At 40.1% G+C, this 20,376-nt stretch overlaps 2 protein-coding genes across 4 annotated transcripts in view; one reads left to right on the top strand and one right to left on the bottom strand.

The window, feature by feature from the left end:
• Positions 1-1,147: 1,147 nt before the first annotated feature.
• gpr37l1b (G protein-coupled receptor 37 like 1b) lies at positions 1,148-3,988 on the bottom strand. Its single transcript, XM_072681708.1, has 2 exons — positions 3,112-3,988; positions 1,148-2,714 (listed from the first exon to the last, which is right to left on the bottom strand). Exons 1-2 carry the CDS (start codon positions 3,805-3,807, stop codon positions 1,872-1,874), a joined length of 1,539 nt encoding a protein of 512 aa, XP_072537809.1. The 5' UTR covers positions 3,808-3,988; the 3' UTR covers positions 1,148-1,871.
• A 6,938-nt stretch (positions 3,989-10,926) lies between these two features.
• Positions 10,927-20,376, top strand: part of itpr3 (inositol 1,4,5-trisphosphate receptor, type 3) — a 39,026-nt gene continuing 29,576 nt past the window's right edge. For all 3 annotated transcript variants that reach the window (XM_072681709.1, XM_072681710.1, XM_072681711.1), the window contains exons 1-8: positions 10,927-11,359; positions 14,172-14,242; positions 15,795-15,916; positions 16,032-16,118; positions 17,918-18,076; positions 18,276-18,374; positions 19,887-19,970; positions 20,177-20,323. In XM_072681709.1, the coding sequence (XP_072537810.1) occupies positions 11,256-11,359; positions 14,172-14,242; positions 15,795-15,916; positions 16,032-16,118; positions 17,918-18,076; positions 18,276-18,374; positions 19,887-19,970; positions 20,177-20,323 (873 nt within the window). In that variant the 5' untranslated portion in view covers positions 10,927-11,255. The remainder of the gene's footprint in view (positions 11,360-14,171; positions 14,243-15,794; positions 15,917-16,031; positions 16,119-17,917; positions 18,077-18,275; positions 18,375-19,886; positions 19,971-20,176; positions 20,324-20,376) is intronic.

Here is a 20,376-nt window from a genome sequence, read left to right on the forward strand (position 1 = left end):
AGAATATGCTAGATATCCTGTTGTGGCCATCACTACTACTATTACTACTACTACTACTACTACTACTACTACTTATAATATGATAATGCTCATCTTTCAAGGAGGTTAGAAATCATGGTGGACTTAGCTGGTGGACTTAGCTGATCCGCGGTGTACCTTCATTACAGCAAACAGAGGCTAGTCTGTTCCCTCTCAGTCATTAGTGCCAATAGAGCTCCATTCTTAAAGTCCAGCTCCAGCTCTCTAATGAGGCTATTCTCACTCTCTGTCGTCTTCCCAATCCCTGACAGCCACTGAACACAGGCCAAGACTAGGAGTCTAAAGAGGTCAACCCCTCCAAAAACCCCTCCACAGGAACACCCATGTCTGTCCCTGTAACAAACAGTCCTTTTACCCTTTTCTAAAGCAACTAGACATTTGTTCACCATTTATATTCCTGTCCTCAGGGGTAATATAGTGGCACATGCAAGAAAACATGTTAGTATGTCTGGTTAGATGCATTAATTCTTGATATTTTTATAGACATTTAGGGGATCTAAAGACTACTGATGGTGTGCTGATCTGGAGTGAGTAAAAAAAAAAATGACAACAGTGTTTCATCTGCCACTAAAGCCGGCTATTATTCATTATGAATATGTAAAACAAACTTTATGCTATTAAAAATCTCTTTGGTTCCTCTGGCGACCAGTTAAGGTGGGAAAGCTGAAGGTTTTTGTGTTCGGTCTTGGCCAAACTGAAATCCACGTGAATTTTTGCACGGTATCTTGGCAACTCAGCTGTAGTCTGGACATTGATATTCACAGTAGAAGCCTCCATCTTCTTTTCACAACAATGAGAACCTTATGGGAGAGAAGAAACCAAGCAGACCTCGGCAGACAAAAAGTTTTCCCTCAGGCGTTGATGGACATACAAAGATTCAGAACAAAATCAGGCCAGTCTCATTTTGTTTTGCAGTTGTTCAGGCTGTGATTAAAAGTATACACAATTCATTTGGATTTAAAATAATTTACACACAAATTACGTAAAGCATGTCTGCTTAATTATTAAATTAGAATTATCAAATCATTTGCATTGTCAAAAATATGGCTTAATTGAAATTTTATATTCAATATTCTTTAGAATACAGAATGCTGGGAACAGTTCAGTGTCAGGTTCTGCTTCCAAATCCATAGTTTATTTACATTCTATTAAAACAGTTCAGTGCGTGTACAGTATTCGATAATAACAGACAGCAAGCTTGCAAAGTGGTTATGTTTAAACAAAACTAGCATTTGTTAAAATTCGCTACAAGCATTTGTTTTGCACAAACAATCCCAAGTCTCACAAATAAATGAGTGTCTAAAAAACAGATAGAGATTTCTATCTCATGAGGTGGCCTACTATTGGGCTGAATCTCTTCTACTCATTCTAGGGAGTTTTCACTAAATATATAATACACTCTTAACTACAAACAAAATAACACATTTTGTACAAGTGTATCAGAGGAAACTGAGCAACAGTGAAAGAATCATATGAGCTAAAAGTCTATACAGGCCTGACCTGATACCCTGCTGATGAAGATGTTAATGAATAACACATAAAACCAACCTTCTTGAGATGGCATTACAGTAACTTTTCTGTTATGGCATGATGGGACAGTTTGTCTTGTACAAATGTACTTTACCCATGTTGAAACTTTAGCTACTATAAGAAAGATCAATGCAGAAAATGGGAAACTTCTAGCACCAACTAAGAACTCAGTGCATTTCCATATCTGTTAGAGAGTCTGAGGGAAAAGATGGCTGCTACTTGGCAGGTGTGATGCAAGTGGACGTGAGGAATGATTCTGGGTCATCTTGTGACCTCGTTGCCCAGGAGCAAGATCAGCTGACTCAGCTGCCAATTGACAAGATGGTGGTGCTGTCCTTGGCTTTGTCGAAGAAAATGGAGGACGTCTCGTTTGTGCTCTTGTGTTTTCCTTCAGCAATATTTTGGGTGGAAGAGGAGTTGCTCGGCTGGCATTCTTCGCAGCAGCAGCAGCAACAGTCCATAAACGCTTGGCCGAGAGTCTTACACAGGCACAGCAGCAGTACCGGTGTCACCGAAGACTTAAAGAACAGGAAGAACTGATTTATGAGAGCAAGGAGAGTCATCACATCCTCAGACACCTGTATGGGAGCGTAGGTCAGTGTGAGATTACACACATTCTCAGGCAGCGCGCACACGCCGTAAACCACAGCCAGGGCCATGACGGTGCAGTTGAGTTGCCTCTCGACCTGCTGAGCGTGCTGGAGCTTCTGCTTTTTGGATGGAGAACGTTCCTCGGGGCGCTTGGGAGAACTCCCACTGCCGCTGGAAACGTGGCATGTGGCCATCTGGCAGAGCAAAGTAAAGACCACAGGCAGGCAGAAGTAACAGCCAAAGTACCACCACATACGAGCGTCATGGTAGTTGATGACCAAGGAGTAGATGGACTCTGGGAGGTTTGGGTATGGGCTCATAATACAGGTATCGACTTGAACGCCCAGGGAAGGGGACTTGGTCTGGTGTAGCTGCCACAGGAGCAGCTCTGGGGATGCTAGCACCATGGAGCCGATCCACACCACGGCCAGTTTGGCCAGAACGGACTGGCAGCGCTCCACTTGCCGGGCCTTTGGGAGAGAGCTGGTGGCAGCGTGGAACCGGTCAATACCCAAAGCGCACAGGCTGAAGGAGGTCACGCCTAAGGATGTCACCTGCACAGTTACAAAAAAAGGTTTATGGGTTACAAACGTTTTTCCGCATGCATTTCTTTGAATAACGCTGTGATACAACCATTTAAACTGCTCCTCATTTTTGTACATGTCAAGTTATGTCTGTAGCACAGGCACACATCCGTGCATTTCAGATAGTGCTCCAAAGTAATATCACCATCATCACCAGTAATCCACACTGTAATCATTTGGGTCTATTTTATTTCTTTACTTTGCATCATGATTTGGTGATTGTGACTTTTTGATTATGGCTTTTTTATCTCAGGACAGAGACAAGCATTGGATAAATTATCCTAATAATGTATTTTATATACCATATATACCACCTTTTCCAGCATTTTTTTGAAAACCTCATGTCTACATTGGGGCTCAGACCCACCTCCATGTAAGGCACAACCCTGCATGAGAAATCTCCCAGCAGTCGTTTGTTGGTAAGTTCATTAAAGACCACAACAGGCAAGCAGAAACAGAGCACCAGGAAGTCCCAGAAAGCCAGGCTAGCCAGGATGTAGTTCCATGCGCTCCTCATAAAGTAGTTATTCCACACGATGCACATAACAGCCAAATTCCCCACAATCCCTACTGCAAAAACCACCAGGGCCAGGAAGAGAATGCCATAGGCACTGTAGGAGCTGTCCGTCACTGGGAACAGAGGGTTGTGGATCCTCGTGATTCCCCATTCAGTGATATTGTCCTTTACGGTTGTACTACCAGTACTGGTATAACTGACTCCACTATTCGCTGTGGTTGAATTGGACAGGTCTGTGAAAGTCGGCAGAGTTGAGACAGTTCCTTCGTATTCCTCAGAGGGTGTGTACATAGAGCCTCCTTCTTCATCCTCCATTGGCTCTACGGGCAGTTTCTGCTGTTGCATGTCCGCATGCGATTCATCTTGATTGGGGCTGCCATCTCCAGTGTGGCCAAGGGTCTTTTTCTGAGGAAGAAGTGCCTGATCTTCATGTTCATTCCACTGAGACTTTTCACTCTTCCTGTGGGTTTTTGCTCCTGAAGCACAGACACCCAGAAGCACAACCAGCACTGCTAAATAAATCAGTCTGAACGCACTCTTCTCCATCCTCAAGTTCAAGTAATCTCCAAAACCAATGATGACGGCTGTAGACCTCTCGAGCACAGTTCACACTGAGCCTGTGAAGTTTGAAATGCAGACCTGATGCAGCCAAAGCTTGAGATCCCTCATGCCAAACTCCGGGTTCTGCAGTCCTGTTTGCCAAAACTCAACTCTCTTTGCACATCCATGGATGGCTGGTCCCTTTCAATAGGGTTCCACATGGGAAACGCCTCCTCCCCTCCTTTCAGGTCCAGAGAATTGGGGGACAAGGCCCTCTGCTGGCAAAATAAATGATTCAGAACTTTTTTCTGCGAGGCACTACAAGACGGCCTGACTAAAATGGGATATTTGCAAGCTCTGAAAAAAGATCAAATGAAATCAAATGCAGAACAGAAATCATTCCATGGTTTCAGGGAGACTGCAAAATCTAAACATTCCTTTAGAGGAGGCAGCAGAGCAAGTGAACCAGGGTAAGAGAGTGGGAAGCTGGTAAAGTCAATGTCTCACTGAAACAGGTAGAGATTTATCCTGAATTGATGGAGGATGTAAATTTGATGGTGTGAATTCCTAAGTGAACAGAATGTTAAACTGGAGCAACGTATTGTTCCAAAAAGCAGAAGGCTAACAGTGTTGGCAGCGAGTAGAAAGAGAGTGTTTGCTGTACTATAGATGGGCAGGAATCCTGGAAGAACTGAGACAATTAGAAAAACGGTGTAATGCTTAGCTTGGAGAACTCCTCTGCTTTCATACATTTTTTTTGTCAAAACAATTTCACCCTGTCACAATATTGTAAGCATGTGTTTCTTATAATATTTAACAATTAATTTCCAAAACAATGTGACACGTCTACACATTGATTAAAAGAGAGTATTTACAATGTATTATTATAAATTATTACCTGTAATAAAAGTATCTACAGCAGTGATCCAGTGGGTCAGAGGATACAGCATGCTGCAGTTTCTGGATTTATCCAGAGAGGGCATTGTCTGCATACTAATGTAAACACGCATGATTCTTGTTTCGGGGACATATTTTACCAGAATGAAAACTTGTAATCACTGTGTGACACCTGTAATCAAGCCATCACACTTTCCACCCTTCACAGAATAAGTTTTTAGCAAGGTTGGAAACCATTGTACAATTACAATACAATTTGGTTTGGCATTAATGTGCTTAATTGGTACATTTAAGCATCTTCACTTCATTATATATGCTAATAAAACACTGCACCCCCTATTCTCTATCAGTCGTATTTGTGGTACACAGTTTATTACAGCTAAAAACTATTTCCATGTGGTTCCCTGCACTTAGTTAATGACTGGAAAACCAATTTTACTCAAAATACACTAATAATATAAGTCAGTGGGGCAGGTATTTTACCAGGGCAGGTGCTTTTGTAGGATGTTCATTTCTTTTCTAAGTACAGACAATTATTCTATGGTCTTATATATTGTATAATCTGTGGCAATCCATCCAGATACAGCTGATTGGGATTAGGGTGTTATGTTGTACTAATTAATACTTTATTACCGCAGTAAGTTCATAAACTGTGAGTATGTAAATTTAGAGTAAACTGATGATGTACAAAACAGGATTACATTTGGAATTTACAAGGTGCTGCCCTCAGTTTGTACTCGGATGTTTGGATAAGAATACCTAATGTTGACAGTGGTCAAATGCAAATGCACAATATGTGTCTATGAAAATTGGTGTTTTTATGTGTAAACATAGTATGTTTACATGAGATGCATAGCTGCAAATTGCTGTTATCATGCGTGTATTTTGTATACTATCTCTGTTTGCCCATCCTCGTCTTGTGATGAAGAGAAAATAGTCTTTTGACCCGTGACGTCTGTTTGCTAAACCAGCTCTCTAACGGCTAGCTGTTAGACTAATAATAGTGATGATAGTGGGAGAGAAATCAGGTTTGTAAGTATTTGTCCAATGCTATTTTTGCAGTTTTGTCTCTGTGCACCACCTTAGAGGATTTAAAATGAAGAGAGCGAGTCCCTCAACCTAAACATCACTGAAAACCTGTCAATAGACCTAAAATGACAAGTGCATGCAAGACGGCTTAAGAATCTCATAGAACTAGAAGCTTCTTCCACGGAAGAATGACGAAAACCACCTAAACAAGAACTGATAGACTGGCATTTACACACTGTTTTGCCAAAGGGTGTGTGAGGGCCGCCAAAGAACTGACCATACAGGGATTTTTTTTTTTTTTGAAACTATAACTGTTTTTTATGATTAAAAAGTGATTTGCTTAAAATATTAAATAAATATATCCAACTTTATGACTTTATGAAAATCGGGTCATATTTTGCCTCTTCATAGTAACATAAATATAAATACTACAGAAAACAAATATACTTGGTCACTATTGTCAGTGTCACAGTTGGTCCAACACCTACCCAGAATCCTTGGGTACAAGGCAGGAATACCCCCTGGACAGGGTGCCATTCCATTACAGGGTACCACCCACACTGACATGGCAAGAACACAACACTTCATATAGGCAGTGAATGTAATAAGGACAGGCCACTGTTGCACACCTGCTACCTTCTGCGCCATCTTATGTATCTTTTTATATGAATTTTAGACAAGCTGCAATTGTCAGCAAATTAAATAATAATTAATTAATAAAACTAATAAATTAAAGGTAATGCGTTAAATAACTTCAAACCCTGGGCTAACGGAGGGAAACCTATACAAATATATATAGTGCTCCCGGTTTGCTATTTAAGCTGTCTGGAACAACCTTACAGCAGTTATAGGGAACTTAGGAAGTGAAGGCTGTCCAGAAAGGCAAAGCAAACCCCATGTGACAGCAATGGATGTGTATAAAGGTTTGATGGACATGGGTGGTGTTGCAAGGTTGTACTATGCTGTTTTTGGGAGAAACATAATCTGCATGGAAGAGACAGCAGAAGGAAACCTTTCCTGCAACCTACTTAACATCTGAAGTACGCAAAGCAACATCTAGATAAGCCAGAGGCATTCTGGGAGTTCGGTGAACTGAACACAATTACCAAAGGTATTTTTGAATATAAAAGAAGTATGAATACAGAAGCTGTATTTTATGAAAACAAAAACAAAAATATTTTCAACTATTAAGAATAGGAGGTTGTCTGAGGGTGTGTGGCAGCCAGTGCCACAAGAAACACTACATAGATTACACTAAATATTAATACATTCTGGAAGTCATCACTGACTTTCTGAAAATCCGAAATGATCTTAAATGCCCAAGAAAAGTACACAACTAGAGTTGCCCAAAAACAAACAGAAAGACTGCCAGCTTCCTACAAAATGGATTTACATCTGCACATTATCATTCTAAAAAACAGAAGGAACGCGACTTGGTTCCAGTTAACACATGCAGTCAAATAAAGCTGTAGTTGAATGCCCGCTAAATGATTAACAGAATATTGATAACCTCATGACTAAGAGCGAGGGCATCTGCCAAGACTTAAGTTTAGCAAGTGGGCTGTGGCTTAGTTGACATCTCATTGTGTCAATAAGGATGTGTATACTTTACTGTGTGTGTGAACCTGGAAGCTGTAGGATCCTAAGATCTAGCACACAGAGTGTACAGACAGGCCCGTACACACACGCACATGCACGCACACTCATACACAGGCAGGTTTGTTTTTCTACAACATCAGGACATGGAGTCAAACATATATGTCCCGTATGCATTATATACATAACTGACTATATATGTAACTATGCGCCTATTAGAAAGCACTTTCCATAGTCTCTACCTGGATTAGCACTGTTTTTAACCGGGTCTCTTCAGCAAAATCAGGCCATTTTTGTCCCGATAATGGCTAAAACAAACACACACTCACTTGTTCACATGTACATACACTGTAATACTTTTTTCTAAGCAGGTGTGTTTCCTGATAACACCGTACTACCTGTATGAGAGGCCTAGTTCGAGCTTTATGTCTCTTATCACACTTTCAGATCAGATCTTTTTTTTTTACGCTTGCAGTCCCATCTCAAACCCCATTTCAAACTTCCTCCTTAAGAAGTGGCCCACTCTTTGCCTTTTCTGCTTAGTCCTGTGGTGTAACTAACTGCGCTTTAATGAACACATCTTTTGTGAAAGACACTTGTTTTCAGAAATTCATATTACTGACATTCAGCAAGGGCAGTCAACCTAGATCTGTATTACAGTGCAAATGGCTATATAAGGAGACTAGAGCAAAAACTAAGTCAGGCCTTTCACATGGGTCAGTAGTGGCAAAGCACCTGTGCAATGCTAGGGTTATGGATAAAACCAGCTGCCTTGTACTTGTTTCCAAAACAGGCCATTATAATGACAAGGAAAGCAAAAGGGACCTTTTATGGCTTATTGGAACTTATTTCCTTTTAGTCGTGCCTCACGCTGGTAGACAAAAATGCCAACTGCAAGAAAGTATGAAAATATGCAGAGCAACGTGTTTGTTCACATTATGGTCTGTGATGTCTGTGAATGAGGAATGATGTCTACTGAATGAGGTCAATATCTCTCTTATTATGTTATCTGGCTATTTTGCAAACCATACTGGCGCCATTCAGTGAAACAATGGAAGGGTTCCTATTTATCATCTTGTACCAGTTGTAACATGGCCTGCAGAATCCATTAAGTGTCCCTTACAGACACAGTGAATCACAACTGCAGGCTAGACTTATCATAACGATAATATCCCAAATATCTTCCACACAAATGAGCACCTATACTGATACCAGTTGAGCTTTTGGCTGCGGCTTCTGTTAGAAACCACTGAGTTGGAGGTTCAGGTTGTGTATGGGAAATATCGGTGCATAGCATTATAACAACTGGTGTGAAGTAAAGTGAAGTGAATAACATTGATTATCTCATCACAGTGGCACATGTGAAGGGGTGAGAGACATTAGGCAAAACGTTGATGTGTTGGAAGCAGGACAAATGGCCAAGCGTAAGAATCTGAGAGAATCTGATAAGGACCAAACTTAACAGCTTGACAGCTGGGTCAGCGCATCTTGAAAACGGTGTGCAGATATCAGTGTCTAGCAAAAGTGGCCCAAGAAAGAACGACCAGCGGGCCGACAAACAGGCACACAGGGGTCAGCCGTCTGGCTGAATCCAACAGAAAAGCTACTGTTGTATAAACAGCTGAAAAGGTTAAGGCTAGCTATGTCAAGCATGTGGGTTTAATGTTATAGCTGACTGGTGAATAAGATGACTTGGGTCTTCACTTTAAACATGTATGCACTTTAAAAGTGTAGGTCACTTTGAATGTGAATTTGCCTGAAAACTGGTTTTGAATATATTAAAACTCAGCTTGGTTTTAAGGGAAAGCGCACGCACACACACACACAGGTGTCCATTTTGCATTTTACTCTCCAATAGTTTTGACCTCTTGGGACATATTCTTAATGTGATGCCTTTATTACCTTTTCAGTACCTTCAACATGTGGCAATGACCTACTTTAGAAATAGGATTCTGACAAAAAAAAATTTTTGCTTGTTTGGCGTTAACCGTATTTAAGGGTTGTCCTATATATAAAACTGAAAGCACACATTTAGTTTCAAAAGGAAATAGATTAACTGAAAAACAGAAAAACTATGTCAAATTAAAGTGATCCATTTAAGCCAGTGCCCTCACTGTTTTTCACACATACAGCAGTCTTTGCCACCTACTTAGTGGGAAGCTGAAGGTATTCTTTGCCACTGACCACAACCACGTCTTCACTAGACTCAGATGAGCGTGAGAACTTTAATTTTTCTGCAAGAGCTGCTGAGGGTGTTAAGCTTTGTACGATGCAACTTTTAAGAATACGCTAAGGTTACGAAACGCTGCATGCCATGCTGACCTACTATGATGTGAATGGTTCTATATTTGGACTTTTCCTCATATTGTGTTGCTCTATAGCACTTGTAGGCCCATGTAGTCCTTTGCATAGAACAGGAAGCCCACAGTTAATAAAAGATATAGGAAGGTGGGTCCCTTCCACAACGACTGAATGATTTTATAGAATGGGTCATTAGGTCTGCGCTCCTGTGCAACACCAGATAACAAATATTAGAAACGTCCATGTTTTAAAATGGTGTACCAAATGAACATACAGTGGCCCTCAGATGTAGTTGGACGTTTGTAACACACCTAATGGCCTGTGTTTATTGTGTGAAAAGGCAAACAGACTTTTTTCCTTTTTCGGAGGCCTTTCTGAGTATAAGAGGAAAAACAGATCTTTCAGCCTTTATATTTAGATATTTAACTTTAGCTTTATCCTGTTTTTAATGCATTTTTGGAGTAAGACTGGTAGGAATTCACTGTTTTTGTGATGGAATTAAAGCCAACACATTTCCATATTTCTGCCTGGTTTGGTCTATGAAACACAAATCAAATGGAAATACAAGAAAATGTAGGATATGAGCCTTATCAAAAAGCTTCCCAATGGTAAAGGTGCACGTATTTGTCACTGTACAGCAAAATGTGTCCTCCGCATTTAACCCATCTGGTAGTGAACACACACATGTGTTAGGGGCAGTGAGTACACACACACACACCCAAAGCGGTGGGCAGCCAACTCCAGCACCCGGGGAGCAGAGAGGGTAAAGGGCCTTGCTCAAGGGCCCAACAGTGGCAGCTTGCCGAGCCCGGGAATCGAACCCACAACCCTGTTATCGATATCCCGGCGCTCTAACGGCTGCCCACCACTGGTTATATGGTAATTGGCTAAAGTGTCCAAATACTTCTCGGGCCCACAGTATATTCCTATGCAAGTCATTTTGAGGGATCATTTTCATGTTTGCACAGACAAAAGTGAAAGACAAAGTCTGCCTAAGTAAGCAATACAATATTGCACCACTAATAAGCTAAATGTAAAAGTTAGAGCTAAGACTAAGTTAAAGCAGCAGCCTAAAATGGCCTGTGAACGAATATATTCGTGTTCTCTCTTAGGGCAAAAGGCCAATACGTTGATAACCAGGTCATAATTATTTAGTCGTGTGTGTGTGTGTTTTTTTCCTTCTCCCCGTATAAATATCCCGACTAACTTCTGAGACTAAGTGTAGCATCCATTTTCTTGGCCACCTCGTCCTCCTCACTCAGCGTGTTTTGACTCGACACCCTCGGGCGCGTGCTTCCTGGTTGAACTCCTGCAATTCACTTCACACTCCTTTCTGCTTCTCGGACCTTTTCTCACTCTCTGCTTCTCCTTCTCTCTCACGTCGTCGTGTGCTCTAACCGATCCTGACTTCTACTTTCACACCATCTTAAAAAGTGTTTCTCTAAAGGAAAAGCTTAAGGAGAATGGATTTGTGCTCAAAACTCGAGGGACTCGAGCACACGCACCCGCAGTATCAGGAAGAGTCTTAAGAGAAAGTGCAGCTAGTGCACAGGAAAGTTCAGAAGATCGGCTCAGGGTGTTGCATCAACACACGCACGGATCCTCGCTTTAATGACTGCCGTGTTCACCTAATGCTGGAGACGATGTCGGATTCCATGTCAAGCTTTTTGCACATAGGGGACATCGTATCCCTCTATGCTGAAGGGACTGTGAATGGCTTTATAAGCACACTAGGGTGAGTGGCTTTTTCTGACTGACTTTTTCTCTTCCTTCTGCAGTAAAACCTGCTGCAAACCCCAATTCCCCTGTGTTGGTTGTCTGAATCAGTTAGAAAGCTAGAATAGGCTTTTGTGTGTAACGTGAGAGCCATTATTTCCAGAGCTGAGCTGGTGTGGCATGTTGCCCAGCGCTCAGGTGTATAGTGGCCTCCATCCTGGAATGTGAAGTTTCAGCTTCTAGTGCTTCTACTTTTGCTGACTGCGAGACTGGGGGGCTGATCTGTATCTCGACCAGAGTGGCATTCCTCTGCAAAAAAAAAAGACTGTAGGACTGTAGGATTATAGATTATAGGTTTATTATAGTTTATTATAGTTATTCATGATTCAGATGTCGAGTAGTCGCTCGTATTTAGCTAGCTATGCTGACGAGCGTATAAGTTATGGCCAGAGCTGTGTCCACTTAACTCACTTTATTTATTTACAACATTTTTACAACCACTTAGCAGATTTGAATCATGGAAGTTGTTTAGTGTGATCCTGGACGACATGTCATCTGTAGCGAAACACCAGTAACGTTACTGCAAAGCATGCACCGGGCGTCAATTTGACGTTTGACGTTGGACTCTAACGTCTGACAGACATTTTATGACATTTCATTAAAAATAAATTAATAAAACGTTTTAAATCGGGTTGATGTAAAACCTCAAAGTTGTACAGACTTTGAAAGTCACACACTCCTCAAAAACCAACATTTGGTTTAACGTCTGGCCCCAACATTAGACTGATGTTGAAGTTTGGTTACGTAACACCTTGTTGGCCTAAAACCAACAACATATCAACATTTAACAGCGTTAGAATTCCTTCTCGTAACACTTCTCTTTTCATGAGTATTACCAATATTTATACTGATTCTAAATTTCCTCTTTAAAAAACACTAAGCTTCAAAAGGAGCTATTTTGAATTAAAGCACTTCACTTAAGATCTAAATGTCCAAGCATCTAAAAGTTAGAAAGGTTATTATCCTTAGACTACTAAAATACTCTGGTACCTCACAGTAACACATACACAGCTAACTACATGCCACCCTGCAGTGTAAGTGTGTGCGGTGGTCCAAAACCAGACACCGGTTGATGCTGATACGTCAGCTCTATATGCTTCTTTACATCTTTACGTCTGAATCATAATCCAAACAACATGCATCCTGGTTGTGTTTACATTTGGCTTTACACTAGGCTTCACATCCAAATGTGAAGCCTAGAAGCATGTTGATTGAAGGTGTAAATAACCTCTATTTTTGTCAGAAACTACCGTTTAGATCAAGAACACATGAATAGGATAACACGGCAGTCATGTTTCTTTTCACTGATTAAACTGATCAGTAATGTGCACACAGAATACGAATGAACAATGCGCTTGCTCGTAAATATCACAGTGCATCCAACAATAAAGGCAGTTTTGTGCTTATTTTATGTGGTGATTAAAAACACAATATCACACAAAAAGGGAACGTTAGCAAATATGTCTCAGTTTATCACTGGCAAGACATAATACAAATAAAAATAATAACAAAATACACAAAAATAATATCTATAATAAGAAATTAATTACTGTTAAACTATTTTTTTTTCTGGAAACGTGCCTTACGTTTGATAATTGTTCAGTAAACCCTGTAGCGCTCTCCCTTTGGTTGTACCTTTAAGAAGCAGTTCAGAATGTAACAGTCCATTTCAAACAAAAGGTCAGGATTGTGAAAATATTCAGAAAGCCTGGGTTTATTAATCTTAAATAGCATCTGGTATAGTGGCATTGTGATTTATTAGGCAAATAACATTACATTTTATCAGTGCTACCCAGCACCACATACCAGCAGTCAAATTAAGCACCAGGAGTAGCCTAGCCAGAACAGAAAAAAGTGATTTCCTATCAGGAACGATTCAAAATGAGATCAAGATAATGGACAGCACATGACTGACTACACTGGACCGATTGATTGGCATGCCGCTTCTAGTAGCAACTCACCTTAAGCTCACCTTATTATTGGTTGAACCCATTTTGTGCAGTGAAGTACAGAATAGCTTCACTTTAAGGTGATGGGAACAACAGGTTATCATAACAATGATGTAATAATAGCATGTTCGTTCATGTGATCATTAAAGGCAAAAGCAGAGTGAGGAGTGAAAAGTGAATAGTTGGGCTATGATCCAAAGCCTTTCTTGCTTGTATGGTCAGCCATTACTATTGTTCTGCGGTCAAGGGGAAATGCCTCTGTTGCTTTTGGATGTGGCCCCACAGCCTGAGCAATCCAACACATGAACAGCTGAGAGAGAAAGAGCTGCTAATCAGTGTGCATGGTATAAATAGAGTCCCTCACTCAGAAAGTAGCCTACAGACCACTTTCTTCCATATCAATGGCAATGTTTTTTTGGCTGATTTGACAGGATGCTGTTGTCCATTTTTTGTAGTTTACCAAAATACGCTTCCCCTTAACTATAGTGTAGATTCAGGTTTTCACAAAGACAGTGAAATAAGTGACATAAAGTGACAGAAATAAACCTTCATGGGCAATCTTTATATTTAATGTGAAGTTATTCCTGGGAATGTCATTCATTCATTTATGTCACATATGAGGAATAGAAACTGTCTAGCAGATGTTACATACCATATGTGATATATATATATATGTAAAACAATGTCTATCATGAGCATGTAATTAGGACACAGCAACCAAAACAACTTAAACAGTATGTGTTTTGAAACTTGCCAGTTATTATCTGTCTCTGTAATTCTGATCTGCTACATTCAGTCATTTTTTGTATTTTGCTTCCACAGGTTGGTGGATGACCGCTGTGTTGTGGAACCAGCGGCTGGTGACCTGGACAACCCTCCCAAGAAGTTTAGGGGTATTTTACATTCACATTCACATCCAACCATATTAGAGATGATTGGAGAAGTGTAGCTTTAGAAGTCTTGTTCAAAGACCATTATTGGTATGGTGTTGAGTGTTCGTTCTAGGCAGGCAACAAACCCAGTCTGCTGTGTGGAGGGAAGGAGCATATACAAAAATGCTCTCACTAAAGTCTTGTGTTTGTCATGTCAGAAAGTTGTCATTTCCTTTACTGTTAGTTTCTTGTGGGGTATCGCTGGTCTTTAACCACAGTTTCGCTAGTGCAACTGTACAGTGTGTACAGTAGACTCTGCATTATATGTGTTTTTGTAAGATCCAGCAATGTGCTGAATGAACTCAATACACTCATTATTCGCATAGAAACTGACAGTGTTACATATACAGTAAATATGGCTTACAACAAGGCAAATTCCTCTTTTTTTCCAGTAATAATAGCATAGGCTGTTGTGATCCCTATGTGATCCCTGTAGTAGCTTGTGTACAGTGGGATATGATTTGCCCTGTACACAATCATTGCATTTCTGTTAGATTTCTGTTAGGGTACCTTGATGGTCCGGAAGCCCCTATAGTTGCTTCAGATATGACTAGCTTTTCTTATCTAACAGTTACTGCAGACGTCAGTACGCTCAGTTTGTTTTTTTCACTGAAACTAAGAGTAATACTGTTAAGCTACTTTTAAATTAGTTCAGGGCTTATGTCACATTAACTTATTGCAGTGCTGCGGATCAGAAGACAGTGTAGCTTATTTGTTAAAGTCATAAAAACAGCTAAGCAGCTGTATAGAGGCTCAACTATACACACCATACACACACACACACATATATATATATATATTATTTTGTTTTGTGGCATTTACCTAAACCTGAATAAACACATTACATTACTTAATGTTATTGATTAGCTTCCTTATTTTGACTTCATTTGGACTTCTAGGCCCTTCTCGTTTTGATCTTCTAGTAACCCTTTTTATAGTTTCTTGGTTTATTGCTTGAATGTTTTACATTCATTGTCATAAGCAACCCTACTTCTATTATACTTAATCATAAATCTGACAGAGCATTGCTTTCTAAACACAGCTGCTCCCTTTGTTTGAAATGCTTCTTGCAGTGACACATTCTGCATTGATTACTGCAATTACTGCAGTAACTACCATGGCCCAATATTGACCAGTTTGACCAAAGAAATATTGCGTCACTGTTAACCCTTGTTTTGACTTAAGAATCACAAATGCCGGCACTATGCTTAAAAGTAGAGAAAGCCCTCTAAATGATATTTTCTCAGCTTAAAATTGAAAGATTTTTTTTAGAGTGACCCCTATATTAGAGAAAATGACACGACACCTCAGAATGTTAGGACTAGAAGGGTTAATGTAGTGAAAGATTTTATAGTTAATTTGAGTTTTGAATAAAATCAGAAAATATTTTGGCACCATTTTAGCACTTCCCTGGAGGTCAGGAGATATGAAACCAACCATAACCAAAATTTAAAAATCGAACAAAAGTTGACTGATGCCTAGATAAGTATAAACTTGCATCTGTTTTTGACAGACTGCCTCTTCAAGGTCTGTCCTATGAACCGGTATTCTGCTCAGAAGCAGTTTTGGAAAGCCAAGCAGGCCAAACATGAGAAAGACAAGATTGCAGACGTGGTGCTTCTTCAAAAACTGCAGGTGAGATCTTGAAGCACAAGTTAATATATTAAGTCTATATTTGAGCATCAGTTTTTAGTACCATGCACATAGTGATTTGTGTTGTGACATGTATGACTTGATTCTAATCTCCTAGCATGCATCCAACCTGGAGCAGAAGCAAAATGAGACAGAGAACAAAAAGGTCCATGGAGATGTAGTAAAGTATGGAAGCGTCATTCAGGTAGGAGTCACTGGGTATTTTTTTGTTAAATGTAGTAACGTAAGTAGGGTCACTCGTTCAGTACCGCTGCACCGACTTTTCTAGCATAGTTGACCACATGACCGGCCATTCATTTGTCTTTATCTGTATAACTGATATCAACATATCTTTGCCATGAGTGAGACTGAGTGTATTGTTAATATTTGGCAGGAAGAAACACTTATTAGCTAAGGCTTTTGTCTGGTTAGCTGAAATAGCCACACTTTTTTTGTCTCTGTTTCTAAAAACAAAGTGTTAGCTTCAAATGCTCATGCTCAAAAGGATTTGGGTGGGAAACGCATTGTGCAAGTGGAGAGCAAATGAGATAAGCTTGTCTGCAGAGTTGCGAAACACACAACCAAAGTCTTCTAGTTCAAGAGAGCAATAAGCAGTGAAAGCAATGATGCCACATTTCCTCACCCCGACTCAAGACAGTCACTGATAAAGTGTGAGCTGCCGTACTCACAGTATAGGAAACAGACTCTTCCCTGATACTGCACAGCAACTTAAAATAAAAAACCTCACAAGTCCCCATTGGCCTCTTTTCCACAGCAGGGCCTAATGGCTACTAAGGCCGTGCTGTACCGTTCTGTGTTGGTATGGACCCGTTAGATCGGTTGCTGTTTTCTTTGCCGTTTGCTGTGTTGCCAGGGACCAGGAAATGCACGGTGTCTCGTAATAATTATGCAGCAGTTTCACTATTTAGTCTTGACTTACAACTTCTAGGCTATATAGTTAGCTAACGCTAGCTAACTCAGCATAGTCGTAATTCATCAGGTTAGCATCAAGTAATCTGCATGCATAAATCACACTTGTCTCAAACTACACTTAATCCACTTAAACAAGTCAACAAACTATCTCAGTGGGGATTGTGTGATTGAATGTGTGGCGACTTGCAGCAGCGGTTCTGGCATAAAAGACAGTATACAGTCACTAAATCATGAACATATTCCAGATTTATTATCTCATTTTTATATTTTAAACTCAAACCCAAATGTATTTAGTGTCTTCAGAGCAAAAACAAAAGACAGTTGGCCTTGTTGTTGCAGTACTTTAAGGAAGACTGTATGTATGATGATTATAAAATTGTTCTGAGCATCTACTTGAAACTTGATGTAAGAAAGTGTGTACTGGGCATATTCCTCTGCCTGTACACTATATGCCCAAATGTCTGTGGAGATCCCTTTAAATTAATGCATTCAGCTGTGGTAAGTTACACCCTTTGCTGGTTCAGATGTACAAATGCACACATACACAGCTTGTCGAGTCCCTGTAGAGAAGTATTGTCAATAGGACTCTGTAGAGCAGAGAAACATGAACCTATTGGCACCATTTCTAATGCCAGACACGGGCTAAAGCCCTCCAGCATTGAGCAGTGGAGCAGTGGAACTGTGTTCCCTGGATTTATGGTGCTTCATCCAGTACATGGGATGAGTTGGGGAGTTAGGGATGAGGTGGGGTGGTGCTCATCCAACATCCTAACCTCACTAACGGTCTTGTTGTTGAAGGCAATCAAATCTTTACAGCAATGCTGCAAATTCTTGAAGAAAGACTTTTTTTGGATAGGAAAAGACAGTTGTTCCAGTAAAGGCAGGGATAAACTATTTTTAATACCCTTGATTTTGGAAGAAACAATGAATAAGCAGGTGTCTCAACACATTTGTCCATAAAGTGTATGAAAGAGTGTGATAATCTTGATACTTTATTAACATATGGGCTCAGGTAAATTTGTAAAGTTGGGATTCAATAGTACTGCACTAATGCTTTTTTTATGTTTTCAGCTCCTGCACATGAAGAGCAATAAGTATTTGACGGTGAATAAGCGTTTGCCGGCCCTTCTGGAGAAGAACGCTATGCGGGTCACTCTTGATGCTACAGGCAACGAGGGATCCTGGCTTTTCATACAACCCTTCTGGAAGCTCAGGACCAATGGAGACAATGTAATTTACTATTGAGCCAGTGTAGACTCTCACACGTCTACAAGCTATACAAACACATGCAAATGCAGCTCCACTCCTTTAAAGAGATTTACAGGAATGGAGTTCCTGATTTATACAGTCTGCTGAGTATAAATGCCTGCATGCTTTTGTGTTGAATATGCTCTTGCTCAGGTTTTCTGTTGAATTTGCTCTTGCTTAGGTGGTGGTTGGTGACAAAGTCATTCTGAACCCAGTTAATGCAGGACAACCTCTTCATGCCAGCAACTATGAGCTCACTGACCACCCTGGCTGCAAAGAGGTGGGCCTGCTCATTTCAGTGCAGTTTACTTCAGTAGGAAGTTTTGCTTAATGATTTTAAAGTACACTAAATGGTGTACATTTTAAGCTTATAAATAATGTTGGGACACATTTATTTACTTAACAAGTTCTCTCATGGCGTCGAACACAGAAAATAAGTGAAACCTTGAATTCACCTGACATCATTCCTCACAATTCAAACACAGTTATTACCAAAATAGTGCTGGGTAATGTCTATGTAATTCAGGGTCACAACATATCCTGAAATATCATGGAGCCAGAATCAGATGATGTTTAACATTACTTAAGTTAATGAGACCAGGCCTCCTCTATGCAAATTCCTCTTACAAACCAGACACTTTTGTTTTGCTTTCTAGGCTGAAACCACGTTTTCAGAAACTTTGTTGTGTGTCTGTTTTAAATTGGTCCAAATAACATGTGGCACCCAGGAAAAGACATATATTGTAGTTAATTATCAATTGCTAGATGTTAATTTAAACCCCATAATAAATCACTTGGTAGTTGGTTTTCTGTGTGTTATCATGCTTATAATTCTCATTGGGTATCATATAGATCACTAAAAACAGTGCTTGAATGGAAAAATACATGTTGACCCCTCCCCCAGAAATTTAAACCATCTTCAGGAACCAGGCGAACAGTCATTGCTAAGTTGCTATAAAAATATTCATTGTTAGACACAGTTTAATTCTCCTGGTGTGTCCACAGGCTTAAATACTCATTTCATTATCTTAATTATCCATATTAATTACACTGATTTAATTATTAATTTGAACACAACATTTATGGACCTTTTAGGATATTTGCTCACCTTGGAGTCAATCACAATCTCTCTCTCTGGGAAGCAGTTTGACCAGTGGTTGATGTAGATGCAGGAACATGCAGGCTGACCAAAAGCTGTGCAGTCATCATTTGACACGTTTGTTATGTAGATGTATAGTCCCCGTATGATATCCAGAATTTGATATGGAGAGGGCAGAAAAGCGTACTTGGTCCACCAAAGAGTAAAATGCAGGTGTGAGAATTGTGTACCAGGACGGGCCCACTTTGAGCACTGACTAAAATATTGTTAAAACAATGTATTACGCAGCACTAGCCAAAAGTTAATTTAAAAATAATAAAGATGCAACAGTGGGTACTTTGTGCAAAACCCTAGAAGAATCACATTTGGTCCCATGAAAGGCCATGCTTGTAAAAGAGATATGTGAGTGTAAAGAACCTTTTTAAGGATTAAGGAACATTCACTTCATGTAAAGGTTCTTCACACTCACAAATCTCTTTCACAGAAATAGTTATTTGTGGAATCAAAAGTGGCGCTTAAATAGCATCACTCAAAGAACCTTTTGGTATATTTTGTTCACGTGGGAGGAACTTGGTTAACACAAGTAAACAAAAATGCAGTCAATTTAATGCATCACTTTTTTATGCAAAGGATATGTGGAAAAGGTTATGCTTCTCCCAAATGCCTGAGTAAGTCTGAGTGTGTCCCCTACAGGTCAACTCTGTGAATGGCAACACTTGCTGGAAGATCAACCTGTTTATGATGTTCAGCGACCACAAAGATGAAGTTCTTAAAGGAGTAAGTGCCTCTAATGAAAGAGAATGACTGTAATGTTAATCTTACCTTAATCTGAAATTAAACAACAGCTGTCTTTGCCTTGTTAAACATTACTGTTCAAAACCTGTCATATTATTCCTGTTTGTTATTTTGGCCCATGCGATTTATTGTCATTACTGTCCTGTAAGTGTCAGTATAATGCTGTGTTCGCTATTATTTTGGTGTAGGGCGATGTAGTTCGACTCTTCCATGCAGAGCAAGAGAAGTTTTTGACCTGCGACGAGTACAAGTCCAAGTTGCATGTTTTCCTGCGTACAACGCTGCGACAGTCTGCTACCTCAGCCACCAGCTCTAACGCTCTATGGGAAGTGGAGGTATGATGGGAGATTTTAGTAGTACCTTTTTTGGAGATTTTTGCATACTCTAT

Source organism: Salminus brasiliensis, chromosome 6 (genome assembly GCF_030463535.1).
Source record: "Salminus brasiliensis chromosome 6, fSalBra1.hap2, whole genome shotgun sequence".
NCBI lineage: Eukaryota > Metazoa > Chordata > Actinopteri > Characiformes > Bryconidae > Salminus > Salminus brasiliensis.